Source organism: Nematostella vectensis, chromosome 6 (genome assembly GCF_932526225.1).
Source record: "Nematostella vectensis chromosome 6, jaNemVect1.1, whole genome shotgun sequence".
Lineage (NCBI taxonomy): Eukaryota > Metazoa > Cnidaria > Anthozoa > Actiniaria > Edwardsiidae > Nematostella > Nematostella vectensis.
The window spans coordinates 16,514,967-16,531,059 of NC_064039.1; the positions used below are offsets into that span (position 1 = coordinate 16,514,967).

At 40.3% G+C, this 16,093-nt stretch overlaps 1 protein-coding gene across 3 annotated transcripts in view; it reads left to right on the forward strand.

The window, feature by feature from the left end:
• LOC5513291 (adhesion G-protein coupled receptor V1) overlaps window positions 1-16,093 on the forward strand; it is a 103,964-nt gene that overhangs the window by 67,712 nt on the left and 20,159 nt on the right. For 2 of the 3 annotated variants that reach the window (XM_048729070.1, XM_048729071.1), the window contains exons 124-156: window positions 170-396; window positions 937-1,042; window positions 1,259-1,485; window positions 1,792-1,897; window positions 2,052-2,278; window positions 2,748-2,853; window positions 3,348-3,574; window positions 3,773-3,878; window positions 4,293-4,519; window positions 4,666-4,771; window positions 4,995-5,221; window positions 5,381-5,486; window positions 6,120-6,346; window positions 6,804-6,909; window positions 7,243-7,472; window positions 8,318-8,423; window positions 8,726-8,952; window positions 9,144-9,249; window positions 9,563-9,789; window positions 9,965-10,070; window positions 10,542-10,768; window positions 10,922-11,021; window positions 11,198-11,424; window positions 11,501-11,606; window positions 11,976-12,202; window positions 12,458-12,563; window positions 13,015-13,241; window positions 13,728-13,830; window positions 13,990-14,216; window positions 14,451-14,556; window positions 14,932-15,158; window positions 15,496-15,601; window positions 15,865-16,091. In XM_048729070.1, the coding sequence (XP_048585027.1) occupies window positions 170-396; window positions 937-1,042; window positions 1,259-1,485; window positions 1,792-1,897; window positions 2,052-2,278; window positions 2,748-2,853; window positions 3,348-3,574; window positions 3,773-3,878; window positions 4,293-4,519; window positions 4,666-4,771; window positions 4,995-5,221; window positions 5,381-5,486; window positions 6,120-6,346; window positions 6,804-6,909; window positions 7,243-7,472; window positions 8,318-8,423; window positions 8,726-8,952; window positions 9,144-9,249; window positions 9,563-9,789; window positions 9,965-10,070; window positions 10,542-10,768; window positions 10,922-11,021; window positions 11,198-11,424; window positions 11,501-11,606; window positions 11,976-12,202; window positions 12,458-12,563; window positions 13,015-13,241; window positions 13,728-13,830; window positions 13,990-14,216; window positions 14,451-14,556; window positions 14,932-15,158; window positions 15,496-15,601; window positions 15,865-16,091 (5,549 nt within the window). The remainder of the gene's footprint in view (window positions 1-169; window positions 397-936; window positions 1,043-1,258; window positions 1,486-1,791; window positions 1,898-2,051; window positions 2,279-2,747; window positions 2,854-3,347; window positions 3,575-3,772; window positions 3,879-4,292; window positions 4,520-4,665; window positions 4,772-4,994; window positions 5,222-5,380; window positions 5,487-6,119; window positions 6,347-6,803; window positions 6,910-7,242; window positions 7,473-8,317; window positions 8,424-8,725; window positions 8,953-9,143; window positions 9,250-9,562; window positions 9,790-9,964; window positions 10,071-10,541; window positions 10,769-10,921; window positions 11,022-11,197; window positions 11,425-11,500; window positions 11,607-11,975; window positions 12,203-12,457; window positions 12,564-13,014; window positions 13,242-13,727; window positions 13,831-13,989; window positions 14,217-14,450; window positions 14,557-14,931; window positions 15,159-15,495; window positions 15,602-15,864; window positions 16,092-16,093) is intronic. The other variant, XM_048729072.1, reaches the window with a different exon arrangement.

Consider the following 16,093-nt stretch of genomic DNA (forward strand, 5'->3'; position numbering starts at 1 on the left):
GATGTGTTGGTAGCTATCATCAACTCCAAATATGGTGACAATAGGCATAGGCACTTAATTTTATCATTCCGTTTCTACAGTTTTTGTTTTGTCTTTGTTTTTGTGAGCGCTTTAACGAGCATTTACAGTACTTGCAATTTGAAGCTTCACAATACCATATCCCACTTAGGGTAACGATCGTGGACGATTCCGCCAAGACAGGACATGACATACTTCCTCCCATTACCAAAACGATCTCCTTCGCCCCTGGAGAAACCTCCAAGGTCGTATACTTCCCTGTGGTCAACGACCAACTGGTGGAGAACACGGAGAGGTTCAACGTGACGCTCAGCACCGAGGATCCGCGTGTTACCATCAATCCTGGATACGCATCAATCCACATCCACGACAACAACGGTAAGGATGTGTGTTGTGGAGTTGAATGTTGATAGTCCTATTTATATCAACGGTAAGGATGTGTGCTGTGGAGTTGGATGCTAATAATTCTATTTATATCAACGGTAAGGATGTGTGCTGTGGAGTTGGATGCTAATAGTCCTATTTTTATCAACGGTAAGGATGTGTGCTGTGGAGTTGAATGTTGATAATCCTATTTATATCAACGGTAAGGATGTGTGCTGTGGAGTTGAATGTTGATAATCCTATTTATATCAACGGTAAGGATGTGTGCTGTGGAGTTGAATGTTGATAATCCTATTTATATCAACGGTAAGGATGTGTGCTGTGGAGTTGGATACTGATAGTCATATGCACAAAAATGGTAATGTTGCGTGCTGCTTTGTTGGATGCTATGATAAGGATGCTTCTGTGCAATTAGTTGTTTTGCTGTTACTTTTTATCATGATGTTTGAATATAATAATGCGGATAGATGTTAAGTGTACCCATCTCTTTATAAAGAGCATACATTTTCACTAACCTAGCGTTTTTGTTTGCAGCCATTATCGGTTTCAAAACCGAATCTGTATCGGTTCCTGAAGATAGCGGCCAGGTTGAGCTCGTACTTAAACGAACTGGCGACAAGACAGTCAGGCATCCGTTTAAGTAAGCTTTTATCTATCTATATAGTAGTAGTTTAACGTAGAAGAAAGATTGACCTTTTTATGAAGAGGAAAATGACGAACATTTTAAAACGTGTAACTTTATTTGAAAAACAACCTCTTTTTTGACAATTACCAGTGTCAGCGAAATAGCTCATCATAAAATCGTGTTAACTTTTTCGTCAATAGCCTCCTCTATACCATTCTGTTGTTTTTTCAGGATCTCAATTTCTGATGGATCTGCCAAGAGTGGCAAGGACTTTACTGTTCCTCTTGTTACTGATCTCTATTTCGAAGTCGACGAGGAGGAAAAGACAATCACAATCCCGATTACTGATGACACCGATTTAGAGCCACTCGAGAGCTTCACCGTAACCCTCACTACAACTAACCCTGACGTGATGGTTGAGCCTGACACCGCCACTGTCAACATCATAGATAATGACGGTAAGCACCCTGAAAAAGACAAAGTAATACTCAGCTCATTCTCAGCTCACCTGGTTGTTTTAAAGAGCGCTTCTCTTAGGCGACCTGTTCTGATAACAGCCACGTACACCTTTCCATGGACGAGGTGATTGCTCTAGCAAGATATTATAGGATGTTTTTGCAGTTGTGTGTATTCCCTTAGATGGTGTATTCCCTTTTCTGGTTGTCATGCTCTTTATGAGTTATAATTACGCCTTTGCTATGATATTTTCTGTTTGGTTTCCCCCGTCAAATGTTTTGATTGACTCACTAGCTTTTGTCTTGTAGCTTTTATTGGGTTTACCGTGGAAGCAGTTGATGTTCCGGAAGATATTGGCAAAGCTGTCATCACAGTCAAGAGAACCGGAGACAAGACCAAAACACATGTTGTCAAGTAAGTAAAATTATCATTCTTTGTCTATTGGCAGAACATGGAGTACAATAGAAATACTTTATACGGGGAAAAGCATATGGAAAACTCATTATTTATGTCTAGCTCTAAATATATACAAATATGACCTTATCTTTGTTTGAATTATGTTTAATAGGATCACTGGAAAGGACGGCAGTGCTATTGTCGATAAGGATTTTGGTTCTCCCGCTCCTCAAGAGGTCACGTTTGCACCCGGTGACGACGAACACAGCATTGAAATACCCATTATTGATGATCAAGATGTCGAAGACACCGAGCATTTTACAGTAGAACTGAGCAGCGATGACCCAAGGGTCACTGTCAAGCCTGCCAGTGCCACTGTCAACATTAGGGATAATGACGGTAATTGTCAACCGTGTATCTAAACAGGGTCTCCTAGGGAAAGGGGTCTCCATGGTATGATGAAAGTGGGTCAAAGGAGGGGGGTCATCCCTTAAATGTAAATCTAGGCAGCCTGTCAAGGCTGCCAGTGCTGGTGTTAACATTAGGGATAATGACGGTTACTGTCACTCGTTTTTTCTAGCTAGGATAGAAGTCTCAAGGGTGGGATCAAAGTGGGTAAAAAGTAGTTGGCCATACTTTTTAATTTAAACAGCGAATCCATAGTTCCTCTCAAACCAGCCAGTGTCATGTTCAGCATTAGGGAAAATGACGTCGAATGTGTTGCTTATCCCTTCTTATCCCTGGACCAGAGCTCGGGTATGTTTGGAAAACTCGACCTTTATCATAAAACATGATGAATAAAACAAATCCATTCTGTGGCCCAAAAGTTACCTGGTGTAATTTTTAAAATTTGAAATTTGATTTTTAGCCGTGATCGGGTTTGCTAGTCAGTCTGTTACTGTTCCTGAGAGCGTCGGCGACGCAAAGGTGCCGATCAAGAGGACTGGGGACAAGAGTGTCAGTCATACCGTCAGGTAAAACGCTCAGATAAATTTACAGCTTCTGTTTATTATCCGCCATTATAAGTGCCTCCAAATATCAGTTTTTTTATTTTTGTTTCATTTTGCCCTATTATTCAAATACATTAACTCTGTTAAACGTAGTTTCGCATCCAATTATATAAGTTGATGGTGGAGAAGGAATTTGTTGTCGTATAGTCTAATTGTTTTGTGTTCTCGATACATCGCAAAGGAAGTCCGTTAAGCCCGGTTGAGAACGAGAGTGCGATTATTCGAGTTAATCCGATCTTGTTTAATGTGTGCATGCGCAGCACATGCTCCTTGGATAATACTTTCCATCAAAACCAACCAAGTAACCTTGGGTGAAAATATTTGAATACCCTTTCCCTGACTTGTGGTGGTACTTCTGCCTTTGAGCGGCACAACTGTGACATTTGAATGAACAATACAATGTTAATCATTTTAATGTTGACTTGAACAATGCAATGTGAATTATTGTAATGTTTCAGCTTCACGGTAGAAGACAATACCGCCACAAGTGGAGACGACTTCACTGTGCCGTCAGTACTTGAGGTCACATTCGCACCTGGGGAAGAAACCAAGGACATCGTGTTCCCAATCAACGATGACAAGAAAATCGAGGATTCCGAGGACTTTAAAGTGACCTTAAGCAGCACTGAACCAAGAGTGACCATCAAACCCCAGGAAGCTACTGTAACCATTGACGACAATGATGGTTAGTATAGATAAATGCCACACCGCGCAATTCAAGGACATCACTGCAACATTTTGAAAAACACATAGTAAAACGACGTTCAACAATGATTGCCAATTATTAATAAGACATTTATCTCTTTTGTCTTTAATTCCTTATACCAATCGGATTAGTCAGAGGTCAGTCACTTGTCTGTTACTAAGAATTGTTTTTCTAAAGCTGTTATCGGATTCGAGCAGTCTTCTGATTCTCTCCTCGAGAGCGATGGACCCGCAAGGTTACAAATCAAGAGATCAGGGAATACTGACGTCAAACAGACTTTCAGGTAAAATGCACGGACATCAAACAAAATTTAGAAAGAATAAACGGACGTCAAACAGACATTGAGCTATAATGGGATAGTTTAGCATAGGTTCGGCGCCCCAAATAAACATTCATGGAGTAGCTTTATTATGGGCGGGCTATTTTTATAGCATTGCATTGCTTGGGCATTGGCACACAATTGCTGTCAGTGTACTTTTAAAATGTCTTGGCCACTTTGCGGGATATAACGTCCATATTTTCAGCGGTTTTTTATTGGTGAGTGTTTGAGTTTTTGAAGGGTAAAAATTGTGTCACTGCTATCACCTTGCATGATGCTGTGATGGTGTTGAAAATTGCAAAATGTTTTCCAACCGAGTGACGCTTGATTTGTATTGTTTGCACGGTACCTCAATTTTGACATACCTTTTCACCCAAGGATTACTGTGAACGATGGCGAGGCCAAAAATGGTGAGGACTACTCCCCTCCTTCGGTACTAGAGATAACCTTCAAAGAGGGCGAGACCATGAAGACCATAGAGATCCCCATTATTGATAACAACGATGTAGAGGATCCAGAGAGCTTTACTGTGGTCCTGAGCAGCGATGATCCCACCGTCACCATTAGCCCTGATACCGCCACCGTCAACATCAACGATGATGATGGTATGTGTATTAAACGGGAGGATTCCGTGTAAAATGGACAAGGCAGGAAATATTAGTACTGCTAAATCGGTAGATGGGGCAATTGTTCCGAGGATGCACACTCAGATGAGGATATGTATATATAAAAACTCTTTGCCTTTTTTCAGCTGTTGTTGCCTTTAAAGTCCCGTCAATGGAAGTCCCAGAGAGAGTAGGAAACGCCAACGTGATTTTGGAAAGGACAGGCTATACGGAAACAAAACACACTTTAAGGTATATTACCATATTGTGATAAAGAACATACCATGGCTGGATGGTTGGCCTTCGTTAAGGCTTGGGGTCACATGGGTGAGAAAAGATGAACGGCAAAATGAATAAACGAGGTTGTGGCTTTGAGATCACGACTGAGTTTTGACCCTACGTCCTTCCATACAAAGCTAGGTTATGTTGCCCGTGACAAGATCACTTGATTGATTGATAGTTGACTTATTTTCAGAGTTTCTGTGGTTGATGAATCAGCAACTGCTGGTAAAGACTACAATGTTCCTCTTACCCTTGAGATCGTGTTTGACAAGGGTGAGACCTCCAAGGTTATCAGCTTCCCTATCATCGACGACAAAGACGTAGAGAACACTGAAACATTCAAGTCGACACTATCCAGCTCTGACAACGACCTCACCATTAACCCTGACACAGCGACCATATCAATCCTTGATGACGACTGTAAGTACATTCACATCGACGTTTTACAGCGAAAGGAGTTCAGCAAAATGTAAAAAAATAAATCCGATCCTTTGTTGCTGTTGAATGCTTTTGTTTAGCTACAATAAAGGTCAGTACAACATTCTGTTCAGTAATTATTTATCTTTGCTTGGCCATCAGCTATAGTCGCTGTAGAGACGGCTTCCGTGAAGGTTTTGGAAAGCGCTGGTGTCGCCCAGATCACACTCAAGAGAACTGGAAGCTTAGATTCAGCACAAAAAGTCAAGTAAGTTTGTGAAGCTTAGACTCAACACAAAGAGTCAAGTAAGTTTGTGAAGCTTAGACTCAACACATAAAGTCAAGTAAGTTTGTGAAGCTTAGACTCAACACAGAAAGTCAAGTAAGTTTGTGAAGCTTGGACTCAACACAATAAGTCAAGTAAGTTTGTATTAAACGGTTATTGATAGTTTTACATTATGCGAGACTACGTGTTAATCGAAAATAAATTATGAAACAACTTTCATCGGGAATGGAGTGAAAGGTTCAGGTAAATAATAAAGAAAAAAAGGGTCATTCTTTACCATTCTTGTTTTTCCTGCTTGTATCCGGCTTCGCTTGTCCGCAACGCACTTTTTACATGACGATCACCAAACTCAATAAAAAAATAATATTGATAAGAAGCAACAACATGTTTTAGTTTAATTGGATTGGACTAAGTAACCGGAGGATGATATTGTTTATTTAGTATTTCACTTATAGTATTAGTACTTCATTATTTAGTATTTCACTTATAGTATTTCACAGTTTCTTAGCTATTAAAAGCCTCGCACTTACGCCTTTTTATTTTGCTTTCTTGTTTTTAGTTATTAGTAAAAAGGCTTTGATTTTGTGCAATCGCCATTGCTATCTTCCAATTTAGGGTTACTCTGGAAGATGCGGATGCCAGATTTGGAATGGACTACAATACGCCTTTAGCACTTGAAGTAGTATTCGAAAAAGACGATGAACAGAAGATCCTTGAAGTGCCTATCATCAACGACGATGTCGTGGAAAACACAGAGAGCTTTGATGTCATGTTCAACAGTGACGATCCGACAGTCACTGTGGACCCGGACACGGCCAAAGTCACTATACTTGACGATGATGGTACGTGACAACTTTTTTACTCAAAGTATTACAAGTGATTTCCAATCAAGGTAATGAAAAGGGCCAAAGTTATACAATTATATGGGGAGGGCTTAAGGGATAGCTTGGATTAATGCCCGAGTAAAGTGCAGGCCAAGAAGTGATAAAAGAGCATGTAAGGAACCACGCTTTAGCCCAGGCTAAGCTTTTGAAAATAAAGCAGTGAAACTAGATAAATTATCTATTATGACAGTACCTCCATCAATTTTAAACCTGTTAAAACGCGAGTTTTATAGCCATGATAAGCCTCCAACTCGCAATGTTAACTTGTACCCTCTATCTCAAACCAAAGTCCTCCGTCTACATGAAATCAAATATATAATTTGATGTCCATAGCTTCACTAACGTCCATTGGCCATTTTATACATCTCCAATGCAAACATTTCAGGAACTTATAACTTATATTATTTTCCACCAGCTATTCTTACTTTCGTTGTGCCATCCGTTGTTGTACCTGAAGATTATGGGAATGTTTCCGTGAAAGTCTCAAGAACAGGCTACAAGGACACCGAACACTCCTTCACGTAAGTGGACTCCAAACATTACCAGTTCTTTCAAAGCAATAAAACTACAGATTTTTCTTTTTAACTGGGTTAAAATAATCAAATGTAGAATTATTGTTTTATTAAATCACGGAAAAAGGAACATGGAGTCATCACCATATATACACAGGCTAACTCAGCCTGTTTAGATTTTGATTGGCAATGCATGTGAATAGGTATCAAAAGAAATAAAAATTTTGCGATCGGAATACTTTGATTTTTTTAATGAATAGTCTAGAATCTTTCAGTTCTTATATCTTCTGAATAGCAAATTGACTTTTTCTTGACAACACTCGTCCCTTCTGTAAATCTCAGGGTAATCATCAAACCCGAAAGCACAGCCACGGAAGGCTCCGACTACCACACGCCAGCGAGTCTTGATTTCAAATTCCAGAAGGGTCAAATCACATCTTTGGTGATAATCCCTATCATTGATGATCGTTTGGTTGAGGACGACGAGGAAATATTACTGGCACTCACTAGCCCCGACTCTGGTGTGACGTTCTTACAGGATTCCTCAACTGTCAAGATACTTGACAACGATGGTGAGTGCCATTCCTTTTAATTATATTTAGTAACCTCTGTATTGTCGCGGCCTATAAACACGTGGCCTACAATCACGTGGCCTGTACTCATGTGGTCTACCCCGAGTCAGTCTGGCCGTTTTATCGTTCCCTATGAAATATATACCGGTAAGCGATAAAAAGAGGGCTTGATACAAATACTGTAAAATTTTCATGTTCGGGTCCCATATTTTGGGACCACAGGGATTGGCTAGAAACAACGCTAATAAAAAAGCGCGCTTTGATTGGCCCTTATTTGTCATCGGTAACACTTTTCAAAGCTAAGATCTACTAAGTATGCGAAAGGCGCTGGAAATGTGAATGACATAGCAGCTTCCTTAGAAGCTCAATTATTTTAATAGCTGCCTGAAAAGATGCGGCAGTCGTCGCGTCCAGTATTTGTGTCAGGCATATTTTTTTCCTCCGATTTTTGAAAAATAAAATCGCCTGATCCTCGGGCTACACGTGGCCTGTCTCTGACCCTAAATATTTTCAGGAATCGTCAAATCTATGGCTGCTGCCCTCCTCTCATCCCCCCTCTACCCCACCTTCTCACCCCCTCTCCTCTCCTCTCCTCCCCTACTCTACCCCACCTTCTTACCCCCTTTCCTCCCCTACTCCACCCCACCTTCTTACCCCTCTCCTCTCCTCCCCTACTCCACCCCACCCCTCAGCTAATACTGATTATGTGTCTGTACATTGGACAGTAAAATAGTAAAGATGATAAAGATGTGTACACAAAGAGCTCAATATCTATTTATTGCCAATCTCTTTAGCTGGATCTCACAAGTGTTTAGCCTTAACCGCCTGCCACTATTTTTTTCCAGCTGTGATTGGATTCGATAAAGAGTCCCTTTCTGTACCCGAGAATTCAGGAAAAGCGCTAATTCCAGTCACGCGAACAGGTCACAAAAATGCACGACACACATGCAGGTGAGTTAATTTTCAGGAAAAACATTATGTCTTGTTGTCAACCGCGCAAAAAGAAATGCTGACCGTTGCTGGTACAAATACATATTTCTTGTGTTCCGTCGGACCACAACGGCCTTAGACCACGGACTAATTTACCCTGAAAAAAATACGTTAATAGGAATATACATCATCAGCCGTGTCACTTTCCAGCTCATTGAAAGGAACTAGAAGAATAGTTTATATTAATGCGATCAGGCAGCTATGTCCTCATCTACTTCTTCGCTAGGGCAGACAAACAAAACATCTCTATTTATGTTTCACAGACTTGTCATGGTCGATGGAGAAGCGAAGAAGGGCAGTGATTATAGAGCGCCAGCCCTGCTTGAGGTCACTTTTGAGTCGGGTGAGAGTTCAAAGGTCATCGAGGTGCCTCTTATCAATGACCACGTCGTAGAGAACTCAGAGAGTTTCAGCATTAAGCTTACCTGCGACGAGGAAACGACGAGCGCCAACCCTGATACAGTAACAGTTACAGTCTTGGACGACGACGGTAAGCACGGGAAATTAATATAAAATTCGCATATCAAACAGTTGGTTTAGTTTAAATACAAAGTTACTACAATCAAAAAAGTATTTGAAAAACACTTAACTATTATGAAGTAGGAACAGCTGATATTGAAAAAGTTGTCAGGAATGTAATGTGACTCAAACTTATACTAACAATTATCCTTGCTATTTTAGCTGTCCTTGGGTTCGAGGTACCCGATCTTCAAGTGCCTGAAAGTGTCGGAAAGGCAAACCTTGTTGTGAAAAGAACTGGAAACACCAACACGAGGCATTCATTCAAGTATGTATGGTGTGCTAAAACAGACCCTTTTTTGAATTAGCGTTTTCTTTTGTTACAATCCTCCCTGCAATTCAATTTATATTTGAGCACTGAAACGATACTTTTATAATGTGCCCATACCCTATAGTTCAAAAAACCACCCGGTTGGCCCCGAATAAAATTTCGTGCGTTTATCAAAGATCTCGCTATCTTCGGGCCCGAGACAAATCCCGCTAGTATGCGGAGCTCGATGGCTTTTGCTTAACGGAAATCAGTTTTATTTCAAAAAGGCAAGTCATCTCATGTATATCAGTAATACTATCTGTGAAAATAGGGTTACTGTAACTGATGTCTCAGCGATTAAAGACGTTGATTATTCTGTCGGCACTCCATTGGACGTTACATTCGAGAAAGGAGAGCTTGTGAAAGTTCTGATGTTCCCGATTGAGGATGACCAAATTGTCGAAGACACTGAAGCTTTCAAGGTCACTCTAACCAGCGATGAGCCTGGAGTCACTATCCAACCCGATACAGCTACAGTTTTTATCCTAGATAACGATGGTAAGTCTTAGACATTCATTATCAAACCCACGATACTGCCGTATCTATCCTATGTTAGTAAGTTAGTTCAAGGCATTAGTTCTAACAGTTAGCACAGCTTAGAAACAAAAACCAGTAAACAAAACAAGAAGGTGTCGAAGTTTAAAACTTATCCACCCTAACCGTTTTTTTGTAGCTGTCGTGATGGTCACGACACAGTCTGTGAGTATCCGTGAAGACGGGGCCAAAGCGGTTATCAACCTAGAAAGGGTTGGAGATACATCGGTGCCACACACCGTCAAGTAAGCTGGCGTTAATACAAAATGTTGGCAGTGTGCATTTTGTTTGTCTAGCTCTGCCTGCACTTGTTCTTTTAGTTTCGAGCCAAAAGAAGTGTATCATTGGCTAGGGTGCCTTTGTACTTCATAAAACCACACAAAGAAAATGAATGAAGACAATTTCATTGACTTGTAAAAAACGTGTTAGGAATGTCTCTGTGGACGAATTTCATGCAAGCAGAGTTTAATGATGAAGAGTTTTTTCTCTCACTGAAAAAGAGATGGGTGAAGTTTCCCCCCTATTTTGAGTGCGAGTTTTTGTGTCCCTCCCTCAAAGATATTTGAAGGCATAGTCTCAAAGTCTTCCCACTGTCCCTTGTTTGTGATTTGGAATAAATACCTTACATATATAAAAATTAGAGCAAATTGTTGGACCTTTGCAATAGAAAGAATGTAATACGTCAGCAATGCGATAATCTGTCACGTTGTTTCTAGGGTTCATTTCAATGATGGCTCGGCCTTGGGGGGATCTGACTTCACTTTGCCTGACATAAGTTCCCTGACCTTTGCGGAGGGACAGACGTCGGCAGTGATAGAGGTACCCATCACGGATGACAAAGAGGTCGAGAGGACCGAGCAGTTTAACGTGAAGCTGACGAGTGAAGACCCAAGAGTCACTGTCATCCCTGACACTGCATTGATCAACATTATTGATAACGATGGTAATTGTTGTAGTGTTTAAGTGTCCTTACCCTATTGACAATAATTTCATGGGCCATTATATTTTGTTGTCATAGAAACAACAGCAAAATAATGGAAACCATTCGTGGTATAAATAATTTTAGGCTTAAGAGTTTTTTGTTGATGTCTTTTAGTGGAAATAACAATTGAGGATGTCACTGTACCCGAAAGCGCCGGAAATGCTAAGGTTCCAGTTAAACGAACAGGAGACGTCAAAGCAGAACACACATTAAGGTGACATATATTATCAAGTTTTCAAAATCTCGAGAGGTTAAAAGAGTAAAAGCATTATAATTAATATTTTTATAACAGTAAGCAATTTCTTTAAAGCTGTCCCCATGTTTGCCTCGCTGCTGTTTACATTACAGGTACCTACCCTAAGTAGCTATATAACAATGTACACTTTTCAGCATTGTCATTGAGAGCGGTACCGCTACTTCTGGGGAAGACTTCAGCGAGCCTTCAGTCATGGAAGTGAAGTTCTCATCTGGACAGAGAGAACAAGAAATCGTTATCCCCATCAATAATGACAGGATTGTAGAGGACGACGAGACGTTCACCGTCAGTCTGAGCAGCGACGCCCCGACAGTGACTTTCAAGAAGAATTCTGCTACTGTCAAAATCCTTGACGACGATGGTAAACATAGCCTTTTATTTTATTTCCTGCCTTAATGACTTTATCATTCCTCATATCTTTATTACTTTTATTATAGCGGTGATCGGTTTTGTACAGACATTCAAGGTTGTACCTGAAGATGTCGGTAACGCAACCCTCACAGTTCAGCGAACTGGTGATACCTCCGTGGAGCACATCGTCAAGTATGTACTCAAATCTGATGTGGTAATTACTAATGTGGTACTTGTTGACTTGTTAGGAAGATGTATTGGAATATATTTTTAACTCCAGTGGCCATAGACATAGGCGCAGGACTTTTTTCTCTAACAATGGCCTTTAAAAATTGCCATTTCTTTTCCCAAGCTTTTTTTGTGAGCATAAAGATGAATCTTTAGTATCTTTAGTGTGATACTGATTCCTATAAGCACAAATCTGAATTTGCAAATACGCGCCCAGTTTCAGAAAAGGCTGAGCGCGATTCTTCGAATTAGCTTCCCCTCTTCACCTTAAAGATTTTAGATGAGCATCTAGGGTTCTTGCATTTTCAAGCCACAATACTTTATTTCCCTTAGGGTAACGATCGTGGACGATTCCGCCAAGACAGGACATGATGTTCTTCCTCCCATTATAAAAACCATTGCATTCGCCCCTGGAGAAACCTCCAAGGTCGTATACTTCCCTGTGGTCAACGACCAACTGGTGGAGAACACGGAGAGGTTCAACGTGACGCTCAGCACCGAGGATCCGCGTGTTACCATCAATCCTGGATACGCATCAATCCACATCCACGACAACAACGGTAAGGATGTGTGCTGTGGAATTGAATGTTGATAGTCCTATTTATATCAACGGTAAGGATGGTGCTGTTGTGCTAGATGCTGAGTCATATTGACAATTATAATAGCTTTCATTATTATAATAAATAAATTCGTGTATACGACCTAATTGTCTTTTCGAAGGTCGGTGACGCCGACGACAAAAGCTTAAGTTTGTATTCTGTTCTAGTCGTCAATGAAATTATGGGATATAAATCTTAACCAACTTGTTGTTTCAGCGATTATTGGCCTCGAGGTAGAGTCCATGAGCGTTCCTGAAGATGCTGGGAAAGCAACCTTAAATCTCGTGCGCTCAGGAGACAAGAGTGTCCCTCATGTTGTTAAGTAAGTAAGAAGAGCTAGAGAGAATAAGTAAATCACACATGAGATGATCAAATAGTCAAATAAAGTCTCCATAAGCTTCTTGTCTGAATTCTCACTTGTGATCGTCAGAATACACCATTAGACTTACTCTGTATTGAATCGGATAATCTGACTTGACAAGCAAGGCTTGTACGATCTATCGCGCCAACGTGTTTTTTTGTATACGAATATTTGAAATAAATCAATGTTAGATTTGTTTATCTAAAAATAATTTGCTTCTTAATGAAACCTTACACTTGTATGCTTGCTAGGTGCATAGCTCTTAAAAATATAATGCAGTATAAATACGCACATTTCTTTTTTTAAATGATATGTAACATCATCACAATGATATTGACATTTCCTATGAGGGAATTTTTTAAGCTTTTTTTTTAAAACACGAAACGATAACTATGTCACGTTTGTCCTTCAGAGTGCAAGTCAGCAGTGGCCAAGCCAAAAAAGACGAGGATTTCACTGACCCCGACCCCCTAGAAGTCACCTTCGATGTCAAAGAGGATAGAAAGACCATTCAGATCCCGATAATTGATGACCAGAAGGTGGAGGGAGACGAGAGCTTCACAGTGGCAATCACTTCTATGAATCCAAATGTCATGACTAAGCCTGATACTGCGACGGTCACGATTATTGATAACGATGGTATGCTATCTATTGTCACAGATGGGCTGTTCTCTTTCCAATAAGTTTTCGATGAAAAAGACACTAAGCACTGTTCTCAATAACGAGATGCCGTATCAACGGGTGTCCTCAGAGCGAGCTTCCACTATTCCACGAGTTTCCATTGAGAGCCGGATTGTAATTTTCTCAATAACAAGGTGTCCTATTAAGGGTTTTCCCCTGAGTTGGGTTTAACTATGTGCCAATTTATTAAGATTTAGAAATTTAACAACTTAGCTGTAAATTGAATAAACACAACTTATGCGTTTATCAGAAATCGCCTTGTTATTGTTTGGCTTGATAACAATAACAAAACATCAGAATTATGCTTTTGTTGCTTAAGCGTCTAAAAACTCAAATAACAACATCAAATACTGTGTCTTTTTTCTCGATGTGCTTATATGTTGTCCATGGATTTCGATTTCACACCCGAATATTTACTTGACCGTTAATTGTATTTTACTTCAGCTACTGTCGGCTTTGTTGAATCACTCGTTGTTCTTGAGGATGTCGGCATTGCAAAACTTCGTGTCGTGCGCACAGGGGATTCCACTGAAAAGCATGTTGTCAAGTAAGTAAGCACCTGTTTTTTGTCTTCATAGTTGCGTATTATATACAGTATTTTAATCTAATTCTATAGCAAAGATGTCTCTCGCATCATTTTAATGTGCTGTAGCTGATCTTAATTCCCAATCGCACTCTCTGAGCTGCCAAATTTGTATATTTTAAGGTTCACCGTCACCGATGATTCAGCAACAAGCGCCGACGACTATACCACCCCAGCAAAACTCGAAGTACAATTCGAGCCAGGAGACAACGAGGAAGAGATCGAGTTCCCGATAATCGACGACCGAGTGGTGGAGAACCCCGAGGTATTCACCGTCAAGCTCGTCTCTGAAGATCCGCGAGTGACCGTAACCAAGGAAACCGCCACTGTAACCATCAATGATAACGATGGTAAGATTTAGAATTTAGACTCGCGTTCAGGCTCTGATCAACCATTTAAAGGGTAAAACTTATGAAATGTTTTACTGATCATCTCATAGTTTATTCATCTTTTTTCTGTCTATATAACAGTACGCTATGTAGTCATCACCTATTGTCTGATGACATTTAAATATTCGGATCGAAACAAGGTCGTTTCACTTGATCCAAAGGTTATCAGATATATTTTTGAAATTTGATTTTTAGCCGTGATCGGGTTCGCAAGTCAGTCTGTTACTGTTCCTGAGAGCGTCGGCGACGCAAAGGTGCCGATCAAGAGGACTGGGGACAAGAGTGTCAGTCATACCGTCAGGTATGTGTATAATAAGTATAAAAAATAAGCATTACACATATATATTAAGAACTCAATTATACCGTACGGTATGTGTGAAACTCAGTCATACCGCCGGATACTGTATGTGTGAATGAGCATTACGCAGATGTGAAGACCTCAGTACGGCCAGTAACAGCTTAACAGTTTGGTTATCTATTTAGTAAACATGACACGCTTCAACCGTTCCGCTCTATTGAAATACAAAGCCCAGGAATACCAATTGTTCTTTTCTGTCGACTGTCGAACGAATTTTAAAAGGTGATCCATGTAATACCCTTTATCAAGCAAATATATCAAAATCTTCAAAACATACGCAATGATAACAATAAAATGTGAATTATTGCAATGTTTCAGCTTCACGGTGGCAGACAATACCGCCACGAGTGGAGACGACTTCACTGTGCCGTCAGTACTTGAGGTCACATTCGCACCTGGGGAAGAAACCAAGGAAATCGCGTTCCCAATCAACGATGACAAGAAAATCGAGGATTCCGAGGACTTTAAAGTGACCTTGAGCAGCACAGATCTAAGAGTGACCGTCAACCCACAGGAAGCTACTGTAACCATTGACGATAATGACTGTAAGTAAACATAATAAGTGTCGATTTTTCATTCGGCAATTTGCATTGAGTAGTATCTGGAAGCTGTATTCTCCCCTGAAGAATTTGGTAGAGTCAAATACCAGTTTGTGGTGTATTGTATTTATTTTTCTTGTTCGAGAACACTACTATTTGGGCCTTTTTTATTGATTGGAAGCTGTAAAGCATACAAACAATCAAAATGTCATTCTAATTTTATGTTTTGGTGAAATGGATATCCTTATTTTGTCTCATTATAAAGACAGGAGATAGTTAACAATGAATCATAAAGTAACACACCAAATTAACTGTTGTTTTGATGTCATGTTTCTTTTTGCAGCTGTACTCGGGTTTAAGTCGCCTTCTGTCACCGTTAGGGAGAGCGACGGCGAGGCTATCATCCCTGTTGTGAGATCAGGGGACACATCCAAGCCACAGACATTCAGGTAAGCAAATCACACACTCAATGCAAACAAACCAAAATAAAAGGTTTCATCAGTTCATTTGAAATTATCGGGGACGTTTTGGTTGGCGATGGAACCATCAAAGAGAAATGGCTAAATAGAATTAAACTTAAAAAAGTTTAAAAAACTTAACGAGAGTCCAGGTAGATTAGAATTCAAGTAGCACTACTCCAGGTGGCATTTATTTGAAACGTTCCTCAACTCTGCAACAATCTGCAACATCACTCTATACCTTCTTTTTATAGAATAACAATAATTGACGGAAGTGCCAAGAAAGGAGAGGATTACAACGAGCCTATCATTCTAGAAGTGTCCTTTAACGAGGGTGACACTGAAGTGCCTGTTCGTGTGCCGATCATCAACGATGCTTCATTAGAGGATTCAGAGAGCTTCACCGTTGTTCTGAGCAGCGATGATCCCACCGTCACCATCAGCCCTGATACCGCCACCGTCAACATCAACGATGATGATGGT